General features: G+C 49.4%; 1 protein-coding gene across 2 annotated transcripts in view; it reads left to right on the top strand.

Annotated features, from left to right (window-relative positions):
• Nucleotides 1-13522, top strand: part of TOP1MT (topoisomerase (DNA) I, mitochondrial) — a 15261-nt gene extending 1739 nt beyond the window's left edge. For both annotated transcript variants that reach the window (XM_010292613.1, XM_010292612.1), the window contains exons 2-14: nt 776-891; nt 4279-4400; nt 5181-5303; nt 5817-6004; nt 6743-6887; nt 7733-7876; nt 8400-8585; nt 9217-9285; nt 10333-10447; nt 10935-11062; nt 11718-11812; nt 12727-12876; nt 13308-13522. In XM_010292613.1, coding sequence (XP_010290915.1) covers nt 4335-4400; nt 5181-5303; nt 5817-6004; nt 6743-6887; nt 7733-7876; nt 8400-8585; nt 9217-9285; nt 10333-10447; nt 10935-11062; nt 11718-11812; nt 12727-12876; nt 13308-13410 — 1512 coding nt within the window. In that variant the 5' untranslated portion in view covers nt 776-891; nt 4279-4334 and the 3' untranslated portion in view covers nt 13411-13522. The remainder of the gene's footprint in view (nt 1-775; nt 892-4278; nt 4401-5180; nt 5304-5816; nt 6005-6742; nt 6888-7732; nt 7877-8399; nt 8586-9216; nt 9286-10332; nt 10448-10934; nt 11063-11717; nt 11813-12726; nt 12877-13307) is intronic.
• Nucleotides 13523-13743: the final 221 nt, after the last annotated feature.

The raw sequence follows: 13743 nt of genomic DNA, 5'->3' as shown, positions 1-13743 counted from the left end.
CCGGCTGGCGATGAGCCGCAGAGCGCAGATCTCTTGCTTGTCCCACGCACTGCTGCCAGCAAACGCTCCTCCAGTTGGCTTCTTGTGCCCCTGACCTGGGTTATTTTTTTTAATGTTATTCCTCTGCTCTTCAGGGTGGGTGCTTTCATTATTTTTTTTTCTTTTTTTAATTTTAATTATTTTTTTTAAAATCATCATTTCTCAGCTGAGACTTGTGATGACTTTAAAATCCTAATTGCTCTGCAGGGAGGAGAGGTGCTTTAAGATTTTATTTGCATCAAGTCCGTAGGTATAAGCAGCATGGGGTGGTGGTCTCCTAGCTACGAATGTGGTGTGGTTGACTCCGCTGGAATATGCACATGAACTGTTTTTGTGTACTTTTTTTAATAATAATAAGTGAGGTCTGGGGAGGAAAGTGGGGAGTGTTTTAGTCCTCGCAGCCTCTTTGGTGTGACCTGAGTGACCTTTGTGGCTCAGCGGTGGGGTCTCTGTGCCTGTCCCTGTGGATTTGGCTGATCCATCCACCCTTTTGCTCTCCCCCTGCATCCCCGCACCGAGCGCCTTCCCTTCCTCAAGACACCTTTCCCCGCGTTGTATTGCAGTCTTCCTTGTTTGAAAGCATGGGGAAACTGAGACAGTTAGCAGAGACAACAGGATCTCACCCAGGTTTTGTGGCAACCCTTGCTCGTAGAGCATTTTCCTGGTGTGACCTTGGGACCAGGTCCCAGACCACAGGGTGGGGATGCTCTCACAGGTCCTTCTGCATCTGTCTCAGGTGGGAAGAGGAGAAGAAAGAAGATGGGGTAAAGTGGACACAGCTGGAGCACCGAGGACCCTACTTTGCCCCCCTCTACGAGCCGCTGCCTGATGATGTGCAGTTTTATTATGATGGTACGTCCATTTTATGATGGGACCCGAGGCATGTGGAGTTGTACTCTGCTCGGTCAAAGAGCTGGTATCTTCTCTTGTATGCGTGGGGGAAGTATTGCAAACCACAAATTATTAAAGGGCCTGAATATCCCACTGGATAAAGCTTGAACCGTGGGTTAAAGCTGGAGGGTTTTGCATGTGGTAGGAGCTATGGGGTTATTGGGGAGCTAATGAGGCCCTGATGGTTGCAGGGTGCTTCATGCATCCCCTCTATGCAGAGCACCCTGGGACAGGGTGAGAGTTCCTGTGTGGCTGCCTGCAGCTGGTTTTAGGGTGCTGTAATGGAAGCATGTGTGGATCTGGGACTTGCACCTCTGCTCAGTCTCTCCTGGCTACAGGACATGCAGTGGTGGACCTGGCCCCTAAGTTTCTTGAGGGAAAGCAATGCATCTTCTTGTTGCCTGAAGTCCTTGTGTGCATCTTATCAAGATGAACTGGAGAAAAAAGAAAAAAATTTTTTCATTAAGATGTTTTTTGGGTTTGACCTTTGAATCATAGAAACATAGAATGGTTTGGGTTGGAAGGGACTTAAAGATCATCTAGTTCCAACCCGTCTGCTATGAGCAGGGACACCTTCCACTAGACCAGGTTGCTCAAAGGCCCATCCAGCCTGGCCTTGAATGCTTCCAGGAATGGGGCATCTGCAACTTCTTCAGGCAATCTGTTCTAGTGCCTCACCACCTTCATTGTGAAGAATTTCTTCCTTATATCTAACCTAAGTTTACCCTCTTTGAGTTTAAAGCTGTTACCCCTTGTCTTATCGCTACATGCCCTTGTAAAAAGTCCATCTCCAGCTTTCTTGTAGGCCCCCTTCAGGTACTGGAAGGCTGCTATGAGGGCTTCCTGGAGCCGTCTCTTCTCCAGGCTGAACAACCCCAACTATCTTAGCCTGTCCTCATAGGAGAGGTGCTCCAGCCCTCTGATCCATCTTCACGGCCATCCTCTGGACTTGCTCCAACAGGTCCATGTCCTTATGCTGGAGGGCTCAGAGCTGAATGCAGTATTCCAGGTGGAGTCTTGCAAGAGTGGAGCAGAGGGGCAGAATCCCCTCCCTCGCCCTGCTGGCCACACGGCTTTGAGTGCAGCCTAGGACACGTTTGGCCTTCTGGGTTATAAGCGCACATTGCCGGCTCATGTCCAGCTTTTCATCCCCCAGTACCCCCAAGTCCTTCTCAGGACTGCTCTCAATCCAGTCTCTGCCCAGCCTGTATTTGTGCTTGGGATTGCCCTGACCCATGTGCAGGACCTTTTACTTGGCCTTATTGAACTTCATGAGGTTTGCATGAGCCCACCCCTCAAGCCTGTCCAGGTTTCTCTGGATGGCATCCTTTCCCTCCAGCGGGAGTGCATCGCACAGGTTGATGTCGTTGGCAGACTTGCTGAGGTTGCACTCTATCCCACTGCCCATCTTGCCAACAAAGATTTTAAGCAGCGCAGGTCCCAATACCAACCCCTGAGGAACATCATTGGTCTCCACCTGGACATTGAGCTGTTGACCACAGCTCTTTGAGTGTGATCAGCCAATTCTGTATCCACTGAGTGGTCCATCAAATCCATGTCTCTCTATCTTAAAGACAAGGATGCTGTGTGGGACAGCATCCAATACTTTGTACAAGTCCAGGTAGTTGTCAGTCGCTCTTCCCTTACTCACCAATGTTGTCATAGAAAGCCACCAAATTTGTCAGGTCAGCTCCTGCATGGTTTCCCAGAAAAATGTGATTTTTTTTTTTTTTTTTTGCTTTTGAGAGCTGCAGTTTGCCTGTCCCATGGCCACAGTGGCTGACACGTCACTTGCCCTCCAAGATATTGCCGGGTTTGTCTGGGCTGCTCAGGACTCCTGGTCATGGTTCCTGATGTTGTCCCCAGGGCCACTGTGCATTACCTTGGAGCAACTCAGTGCATCAGTAAAGGGGCTGAAAGATTGGCAGGACAGATCCAGGTCTCTGCTGTTGTCCTTGGCTTCCCAACATGCCTGCTGGGTTGCCGTATTGTTCTTGCTCTTGGCTCCATCCCTGAACTGTTGGCTCCATCCCTGAACTGTTTTCTGACAGATCAAGGGAAGGGAGGCAAGAAAGACCTTGGGATTTGACCAAAGGATGCTGGAGATGAGAGGAGACTGCACTCCCATGGGGTCTTGGTTCTCCTCAGCCCCCTCACTGGGACTTCCTATACCTTGTGGGGTTTTTACAGGAGGGAAAAAGGCCAATCTGGGGAAATGAGGTCTGGCAACGCTGTCACCAGAGGGCACTGCTGGGACATAGATGGCTGTTGGAGACTTTTTTTTTTAATTTTGGTCAATAAGGAGAAACCCTGGCAGCTGTATGTAGTCCTGCATAGAGTTTGGACTTTGTCTGTGGCCTCTGACCTGTTGGAGACCCATCTGTGTTGTGTCCATTTGGGCTGATGGCTTTGGCATGGAATCTTGGGCGACATAGCTTGTTTGCTAAAATGCATCACTGTTGCTGGATGAAAACGTGTTTGTGCCCAGGCAACAGCCCTGAATAGGGAGGGACCATAGCTGAGCTGGCATGTGTAGGTTGTCATGGGGCTGCTATGAGGCTGTGACCCACCATGTCCTCTAGCTCAGGTGGAGATCAGGAGCCTCAAAAACCAGAGTGTCTGGCACAGGTAAGATTGAACCATCCCCTGGGAGTTCACAGGATTCTCTCCCTGCAGCTTGCCTAGAAAAGCTATTTCAAAGTATTGGTTTCTTAGGAAGAGCAAAGATGTTCCTTGGATTCATTAGACTTCACTGCTCTAGCCAAAGAGCTCAGGAGAGGATGGTGGCTTTGCCATCTCCAAGAAACGATCCAAGATCTACTTTACAGCCATGAGAGGCTCTTGCATCTGTATCTTGCACAAATCTCAGCTTTGAGCTTCCCATGATTTTTCCATCTGTGTGGGAAGGTATTTGATGAAACCTCTCCAAGTGGGATCCTGGCTATTCAGCATGGTCCTGGAAGTGATCATGGTCAGAGAGCAAACCTTTCTGTGTTATCCTATGGAACTGTTCATTTGGGTCTTGTCATGATGTGGTGGCTGCTGAAAGCCCTGTGGCTCAGCGACTTTAACAGAAATCAGGATTTCCACTCTCTTGGAAAAGAAAATGAAGCGTGTGATTGCAGATGGGCTGCGGCAGCATCCCGCTGTGCCAAGTGCTCTATGTATTGATCCATGGATGGGGCTGTACTTGGTGTGGGGAAGTGCTGAAGTCTTGCCAGTGTCAGTTCTCACCCCTTGTCTCTGTTTTGGCACTGTGGTGAGCATGGGGACTCACTGAACAGCTGCCTGGGACTGTGGGGTTGGGCTGTCCCCATAGCCGACTCTGAAGGTCCTCTCCCTTCCTAGGCAAACCCCTAAAGCTGAGCCTGGCCACGGAGGAAATTGCCACCTTCTATGCCAAAATGCTTGATCATGAATACACAACCAAGGAGATCTTCCAGAACAACTTCTTCAATGACTGGAGGAAGGTACCTTCCCTGTGAGGGCTTCCTTGCTGTCTGTGCTCCCCTTTAAACCTGCCATCCCCAGGCAGACTCTAGGCTGCAGTGTGGGTTAGAGGGGATGCGGGGGGTTTGTGGCTTAGTTCTTTATTTATAATCATATAATTATGATAATTCTAAATTACATGATCTATTTCCTTGCTTCTTGTGGGTTTGGGTTGGGGCTTGCTCTCTGCAGCATCCTTGAGGGCTTCATGTTGGCACTTGTTGTCCCTCTGAGTTTTAGTGATGCTATTTAAGAGAGCAGGTGCTGGGTCTTGCAAACAGCTTCACAAACATTTTTGTGCATGTGTCCTTCTGAAGGATTAACCTCATGGTCCCACAACACCACAGCTCAGTCCCCAAATAAAAGCAAGACCCCTACTATGGCATGTTTACATGTCCCCAGATACCTTCTGTGCTGCTTCTGCAGTGCCTGCAGGCTGCTTGCAGTCACGCTTTGGGACCACTTGTTTCCACAGCAGAGGTTAGAAGTTGCTACACCCCGGAGCTGGTTGTATTTTGCTTCTCTGTGGGTGCAGGCTCAGGTGTACAGAGGCAACCTGGCCTCCTGCCATGGCAGCTTTGTCTGTCCTTGGGTGGATGTGGCTAGGATAGCTGGAGTGGCTGCTTCCTTCCGATTTTCCTGAAGAAATGGCATGTGGGTCTCTTATTTCCTTTTCTGTGAAGGAGAGGCATAGGCAGCAGCTCTGTATAGAGTTGGCTTTGCCTCCTGGCTTTACCCAGCCCCTCTCATATCTTGCTCAGGAGATGACCTCAAAGGAGCAGAATATAATCAAGGACCTGGACAAGTGTGACTTCAGGGAGATCCACAAGTACTTTGTGGACAAAAGTGAGGCACGGAAAGCACTCTCCAAAGAGGAGAAGCAGGTGAGGACTGTTTCCTATGACATCTGAGACTAGCTGATATGTTTTGGGACCAGCTTGGGGTATTTTGGCTCCTGCTTGTCTCCTTTCCTGGTGTTATGTCCAATGGGACCTCATTGGTCTTTGGACCAGCTCTGTCTCCATGACCATCACACCTCTCCTCATTAAGTTTATCTGCAGATGCTGCATCTTTAATGGCTTTTCAGGGTACAAGTCATCCTTGGACCATGGTTTGGGGTCCTGCCCTATCCAGAGGATGATGGACCTACGGGGCTGGTGGCACACAGACTTCTTCCATCAGCATATCATGCTGGGACAGAATCACTGTGAGGATTTGCAAAGTGGGTGGAGAGAGCGAGTGGACTTGGACTCATGTGCACCTCTTCCTCCAACCCTTTGAGTTCTGCCTTTCCAGCCTTGCTTTCTCTACGGAAAGGAGGGTAGCGATAGGCAGGTACGAGTCTTGGGATTTTGGTTTCATCTTGTGGGATGATGGTGGCGTGTTGCTCATTTCAGAAACTGAAGGAGGAGGCGGATAAGATCCAGGAGGAGTATGGGTACTGCATCCTTGATGGGCACCGGGAGAAGATAGGCAACTTCAAAACTGAGCCACCGGGGCTTTTCCGTGGCCGTGGTGACCACCCCAAAATGGGCATGCTGAAGAAGAGGATCATGCCAGAAGATGTTGTCATCAACTGCAGCAAGTGAGTTGCCAGGGGAAGAGCTGAGCTTGTGGGGCTGCTTTTAGGACTGGGGTAAACAGCACACCTCCTCTGCCTGGAGCTGCCGTGGGGTTTTGCTGTCTCCTACAATCACTGCTTTGCACACCCTGAGGCTTGAACTCATTGGAGCTGTTCTGACACTTCCTGGTCACCTCCAGATGTCTGCTCTGCAGTTAGGTCGGACTTTTAGTTTCTCTGTGGATGTACAGTGGCTGGGAAGCTGGTCATCAGCTCCCATCTCCCACTGGTGCCCATTGTTCACTTGACATGAACTGCAAACACTGCAGTGCTCCTATGGCCCCTTTAAAGAAGGGACAATTCTATACTCCTTCTCCTGTGCTCCTCTTCCAAACAATCCATTTCCCCTCATTTTATGGATCCTTCATGATGTCTGGAAGCATCAGGATATTGGAAGGAGAAAGAGCAGTAATTGGGTTAAGAGTGTTTGCCCTCTAAGTTACGTGAGTTGGATTGGTTTTAAACCACCCATATGAAGTCCTTGTGGGCTTGATTCAAAACACTCCCCACCAGCCCAGCAAGTTCTCCTGTTTATCCAAACGATAAAGACCTGATCACGTTGTGGTGCAATTTTGGGCGGGATGTATGTTTTCTGTAAGAAATGCTACTGTGTAGTGACTGTCCTTGGCTCACTGTGAAGAAGCAGATGAGTTGACCTTTCTTCTTCATGGGCTGAGGGATGTAACCCTGCTCTGCCTGCAGGGACTCCAAGATCCCTGAGCCACCAGAAGGGCACAAGTGGAAGGAGGTGCGCTTTGACAACACAGTTACCTGGCTGGCCTCCTGGACGGAAAACATCCAGAACACTTTGAAGTACATCATGCTGAACCCCAGCTCCAAGCTGAAGGTTGGCATGATGCTGCTGTTCAGGCAGAGCTGTTGCATGTTGGGTCACTGGCTTTTTGCCAAGTGGAAAGATCAGGGGAAAGCAGAGATGTGGCATGTCAACAGAAATGGACTTCTTCCCCTTCCCTGCAAAAAAGGGGATAAACTAAATTAATTGGCATGCCATTGGGTGGTAAGGGGAAAAGGGCAGAGATAATTGGTCATCGAGTCTACTCCAGGGGATGGATTGTTGCTGGCAGAGCCATCCCTGTGCCGTGCTGCTCACATGTGTCCAGGGAAGGCTTCTGAAAGCCAGGCCAGGGCTGAGAGGGTCCACAGGGACCAGAATCTAGGGAGTTGAATTAATTTAAGCCAGATAGGGAGGTGGGATCACCATCTGTAGTGCCATGGGAGTGCATGAACACTGTGGGGAGGGAAAGTGATTTAAAGTTATTTCCAGTTCTCAAAGCAGGTAAGAACATTGCGTGCAAGTTGGGCACAACTGAGCAAGTGCATTGTCATTCCACGTTGGTGCTGTCCAAGCAGCAGCGACCATGGCCATGCAGTGCTTGACCTCTAGGCTCCTCACTTGCTGTGTGCTGGCTGCTAGCTGGTGGAGGACATTTCCAGACTATGAGGAGCTCAGACTTGGCCGGGATCCCAGGTCCAGAACAGCCAGCAGAGGGCACAGAAACCTAAGATGAGATGTTTCTACTCTGATTTTTCCATTTCATGGATTTTTCTCAAGAAAATGATGGGGTTTGAGCAGTGTTTAGATGTTGGAGGTGTTCCCAGAACAGGTTTTGACTGGTAGCGGTGGAAGCAACATGGGGCACTGGGTGGAAATGTCTCAGCCTCTCTTTCCAGGGGGAGAAGGACTGGCAGAAGTATGAGGTAGCCCGGCGCTTAAAGGATATTGTCCACAAAATCCGTGCTCAGTACAGAGCCGATTGGAAGTCCAAGGAGATGAAGAAGCGGCAAAGAGCAGTGGCCCTCTACTTCATTGATAAGGTATCTGCAGCTTCACCTTGGCCTCCAGGGCTGCCATCCATGTGGAGTTTGGGATTTAACTTACCTGATCCACCCCACCCTGCCCTGTAGTGCTTTTTGGTGTCTGCTCTCTAGCCAGGGTTGCTCCACATGAGGAATCTGGCAGTAATCATGAAGGGTGGTGACTCCTACTACCTGCTGATGCCTATGTGAGGATGCAGTTGTGTGGCAGTGCAGGGGCTGTACTGTCCTTCCTGGACTTTACCTGCATGATGGCAAAGGCCCCACTGGAGAGCTGGATAACTTTCTTCTGGGGGGATATTATAAGATTTCTTGGAGCAGGGAAATAATCTGCTGGAAGCAATCACTGCTTGGTTTCCACCAGGGTCCCAGCAGCATTTAGTTGAGAATTTCTGAGTTCCTCAGAAAGCTTGCTCTTTTTTTTTTTTTTTTTTAGTTTTGCCTCCTGGTGTCCACATCCACTTTGACCTTGGAAAGGGGAATTGTGGTGGGCTGGGGTGGATGACTTCTTGTCTCCTTCCAGCTGGCCCTGAGAGCTGGCAATGAGAAGGAGGAAGGGGAGACTGCAGACACAGTTGGCTGCTGCTCCCTGCGTGTGGAGCACATCAAGCTGCACCCTGAGCTGGATGGGCAGGAGCATGTGGTGGAGTTCGACTTCCTTGGGAAAGACTCAATCCGTTACTACAACAAAGTGTCCGTGGAGAAGCTGGTGAGTGAGGCAGAAATGGAGGCAGCGGCTGGCGTGGCAATTTAGTGCAGGGTTAGCTGGGTGGCTTGGTTCACTCAGGGGTCATCAGTCCCCAATCTGCATTGGAAACCCATTGCAAAGATGCCTCCTGTGCTTTAACACCACCGTGGCAGCATGTGTGTGAGACGCAATGGTGCTGGGTGACAAGGACACACACATGCTAACCCTGGCCTGGAGAAGGGGAAGAAGCTTTGGGATAGTTCTTTTGAGGCTGTTCTAGCCTGTGAATCGTGAGAGAAGTCCTGCCTCCTGCTGGAGCATCCTCAGTTGACCAGTGGGGATTAGGACTTGAACTGTCCTCATTAATATTTTATTTTTTGCTTTGCCCATGGGATAGATGATTTTAATGGTGTTTGTGGGGAAACAAATCTCAGCGGTAGCAGAGATAGGGGGAAACAGCCTGTGGTACCAGTGGCCTTGAAGTCCCAGTGGCAGCCTTTGAAGTTGAGAAGGCTGGTGGTGTGGTAGGATGTGTACTACATGAGTCTGAATCGGAGCCTATCTGGATGAGGAGGCAAGTGGAGATGAGGGAGATGTCTGGGAGCAATTTGCTCCTTGTCCCTGATAAGGGCCATCTTTTCCTCCTCTTTAGGTATTCAAGAACCTGGAGCTGTTCATGAAGAACAAGGACCCAGCAGATGACCTCTTTGACAGGCTCAATGTGAGTTGTCACCTCTAAGCTTTTGAAACAGCGCTGGTGGCCCAGAGGGAGTAGAAGCTAACCCGTGACACCCCTGTGCAGCCTGCAGGCTCCCAGGCTGTGGTGCTGCATCAGTGTCATCCCTTACCCTTGCTCTAACTATCTCACCTCCAGAGACACCACTGTAATGGTTTGAACACCCTGTTGGGATGCTGTGATTCCCCACTCCCCCACCGCCTCACTCTTTTTCTGCACTGGTAGCATCTCTGCTTCTCTGAATGCAGGCTTGGCTGCCTGCCTGCACCCGTGAGGTAACCCATGGCTTTCTGCTCCTTCCCTCCTCTAACTCATATGCTTGGGCTTTTTTTTCGCCTGGGAAGGCCTGCCCACACACGCGTTGCTTGGGACATTGTTGGAGGTGTCAAACCTCAGCTGTTTGATGCTTTCATACCTTTCTGGGACTTGGCAGAAGTGTGAGAAGCTTCTGGAGCACAGGGATGCTGGACAGATGTGCTGCAACCTTCCCTCTCAAGCTACTCCCCTGCAAAAACCTCTTCTTCCTCAGTATAGGATATGGGGTGCTGCCACCCATGCTCCCCCTCTGCCTGCATCCCCTACAAAGCCACTCTGAAGAGGCTGCTCCTCTCTAGTTATATAGGATTTATCTGTGATGGGCTTTCTTGGTACAAGTAAAGCTTCCTCCAAACCCCAGTTGACTCTTAGCACCTTCTGTTTCCAGTCCAGCTGCAGCCCCATGTGCTCTGTAGAACAGAGATATCAGATGTGTTGTACACGAGACATGAGATGTGTCCTCTTGGGCATAGATGGGCAGAAACTGTTGACTTCTAGAGAAACTCTTTGTGGGTTTAGATGGAATTTGTGCCAGTTTTTGACAGATGAGACCCTAACCCAACAAGTAGATCTGCAAGCTACAGAAGACTTAATGCCTAATTTGATTGCCTACACAGAAGATGATTTTCTGAAAAGCAAGTGCTTTATTGTCCTGGCTTCTGCTTGTTCTTTTCCTTCCTCCCCCACCTCCACTTTGTCCTATCTTTCTTCCTCCAGACATCCATCTTGAACAGACACCTCCAGAGTCTGATGGATGGTTTGAGTGCCAAAGTGTTCAGGACCTACAATGCCTCCATCACCCTGCAGGAGCAGCTCAAGGCACTCACTAACTGTGAGTTACTTACAGTGTTCATGGTATCACCAGCTGTATTGTGCAGCCACTGGACTCAGCGATGTCAACCCATTGCCTTGGGGTCCCTAGAACTGCCTGCCCTTCCTTGGCAGGTGATGCACCACTTTGTGGGGTGGTATGTATCTTATGGGGGCATGCAGAAGGTTAGGAACCATGCCAAGAGAGAAATAGTTAACTGTCCAGTGATAGTCTGGCTAACTGATAGCCAAGATGGGAGTATTTTTTCTCCCTCCTTCCTTGCATTTCTGGTTGGTTGCATTATTTTTGCCTGCCTTAGATACATGAGTGATGCGGCAAAGTATCAGATTCAATGATGCTCAAGTGTTCTTCACCAGTTTCCACAACTAGCTTTGCTCTCCCCTGAGGAAGGATGGGAAAGGCAAACAACTTGCTGTTGTTCTGGTCTGTTCCTTGCCTTCCCCAACGCCCAGAAAAGAGACAGAGCGATGCTTCCATTTATTTGCAGCTGAAGACAATGTTGCAGGAAAACTCCTCTCCTATAACAGAGCTAACCGAGCCGTGGCCATCCTGTGCAACCATCAGAGGTCTACACCAAAAACCTTTGAGAAGTCGATGCAAAACCTCCAGACCAAGGTGAGACAGACCAAAATGAAAGCCCCATATCTGAACTTACCTCTGATCCTTTTTCTTTGGTGGGAGGGATAGGGAGAGGGTCTATGAATAACCTAATGCCTAAAGAGATCATGCTGATCGAGCATGGCAGGGAATGAACCAGGAACAGTGGCTTTTATTAGTCAGTGCAGTGATATCAGCAACCCAGGTGTGGAGGGGGAATGGGGTAAACTCAAATGCTGGATGAAGCATACTTGGCACAGAATTTGTTTGGTTGTTTTTTTATCACTTGGTATCTTCAAACCAAGGTGTGTGCCTCTTGTAATGGCACAGCTTCAACACAGTTGGCTTGGGACCACGGGAAATTGGTTTTCCTGTCTGGCTGTTTGCAGGAGGACCAGCTGAAATTTCATGGGTCTGCTACAGAAATAGCTCAAACTACCACTTTTTAATTGTTCTCAGCTTTTGTTCACACTTTACTCGTGAGTGAGGATCTCTTTCAAGTTGCTAAGAAACACTTAAGTTCCAGCAAATGCTGCAAGGGCAAGTTGTTGGCTCTGGAGTAGGGCTGGTGAGAAAGTGAGGAGCAATGTGTCAAAGGGAAGGGAAAGAAGGAGGTGGCTGAAACCTCTAGGGAGGACAGGAGCATGGATTTGCTTTGTATTTACCTTCACAGATCGATGCCAAGAAGCAACAGGTGGAGGAAGCCCAGCAAGAGCTGAAAAAAGCCAAAGCTGAATTCAAAGATACAAAAGATGCCAAAGCAGAAGCGTGAGTGACTCTTCCTTACAGTCCTCTTTTGCAGAGGGCCTATGTATGGGGATGGTGTGGTCCAAGACCCTATGCGCGGCTCGCCAGCGCTGACATGCTGTTGTTGGGTACCAGGTGCCTCCCATGGCAGCCTGGCAGATGTGTGGAGGTCTTGTGGGTGGTTCCTTGTAACAGCAGGATTGCAAATTGCAATTGCTTCAGGGAGGTTTCTTTGTGATAGGGCACACCTCACTGAGTACTGAGACTTCAACCCAAGCTGGCAGCTTGCAATTATCCTATAAATGCCATGGTGCAAAGGATGCCGAGCTGGGGATACACAGACTGACCTTGATGCATGGTTTTCTTGTGGGACATCTGAGTGGTGGATTGTGGCCTCTCTGATCTCTGCAGCAGTCGTTGCATGGGGTCTGTTCAAATTTGCTCCCAGAGCCCAGATGTGACTTGCTACCCAGAGACAGGAGGAGGCTAGAGGAGAGAAATGAGGCTTGTATTTTACATTGTATTCTGAGGTTGCTTGTTTTCTACTTATGCCCTGTGTTGGTGAGATGCGACGAGATTGTCAGAGATGGTCATTGCTCATGGAGCCTGGATTTGAGGGAGATGGGCTTTGCTGGATGCTTGCTTCTGTGTTTGCCCAACCTTGGTGGTAATAACATTTTTACAAAAATTGGGTCAAAGTATGAGAAATCTGTTAGTGCTGAAAGGCATCTTTGACTCTACCATTCTGGAGTATTTCTAGGCTCAGGCCATACAGGACTTAAGGTGAGTGTAGAGACTACTCAGAATCGAAGCTCATTGGCTTCCCATCATGCTCCCAGGCACCAGCAGACCAGGAAAACTGCTCTGTATTTTACCTCTGCTGTTTCTTCTCTCCTCTAAGATGTTATCTGTGTTGCTCTTCCTCTTGCCCTCAGCAACGTGGAGAAGAAAAAGAAGCTGTTGAAGCGGCTGGAAGAGCAGCTGGCCAAGTTGAATGTCCAGGCCACAGACAAGGAGGAGAACAAGCAGATTGCTCTGGGCACATCCAAGCTGAATTACCTGGACCCCAGGATTACCATAGCTTGGTAAGTCTTGTGCATGCTATGGGGCAGATATTCCTCTAGAGATGTGCAGATCATCTAGGACTGTCTGGGGAAGGGGATAAACACATGCCTGAGCCTTTGAGGGAAAGGAATAAACTTTTTCTGGCTAGGGAGACCTGTTTGGGCAGGTGGTTGCCCTGGAGCTGTTGGGGGCACGTGAGCAAAGTCCAGAGCTGATACTTCCCTTGCTGCAAATGACTGCTTGCAGGGTGTCCCTTCTGAGGTTAGGGCAAGGAGGGGTCATTTTGTGCCACTACCGATAAAGATGCACGAAGGTGATTCCTTAAGGAACTTGGGGCTAAGGAGTTTGTTATGGGTAAACGATTCTGCACCCCGAGCAGAAAGTACCTCCTGCGGTGGGAGCAGAGCGAGATGGGCAGCACGCCCCCACTTCTGTCTTGTGGTCTGTACAGGTGCAAGAAGTTCGGCGTGCCCATCGAGAAGATCTACAACAAGACGCAGAGGGAGAAGTTTGCCTGGGCGATCGACATGGCCGATGAGGACTTTGAATTCTGAGGCAGTGCCTTTCATGTTACGTCACGCTCATTCGGTGCTGTTGGAAAGATTTTTTTTTTTTCCAAGTGCTGCTGCCGCACTTTTTGCAGGGTTTGCTGGGGGGGTTTGTCTAGTGAAAGAGTTTGATATGGGAATTTTGTGCCTTTTTTGTATACAAAAGAAAACACACAGTTTCTAGTTGAAACAGGTATTGCTGACTTGTGACACTCGTCCTGACTGCAGTGACTTTGATGTGAACTTTTAATTCCTCTTCAGAGTTGCCAAGTGTTTTGGATCTTTTCTTTCCTCCGCCGGAGTCTGAGAAGAAGATTGAATGAGAGTCTTAATTGTGTT

This window comes from Phaethon lepturus, unplaced genomic scaffold (assembly GCF_000687285.1).
Source record: "Phaethon lepturus isolate BGI_N335 unplaced genomic scaffold, ASM68728v1 scaffold8418, whole genome shotgun sequence".
Lineage (NCBI taxonomy): Eukaryota > Metazoa > Chordata > Aves > Phaethontiformes > Phaethontidae > Phaethon > Phaethon lepturus.
The sequence above is the reverse complement of the archived record's forward strand: the minus strand, read 5'-3'. Positions and strand labels throughout refer to the sequence as shown.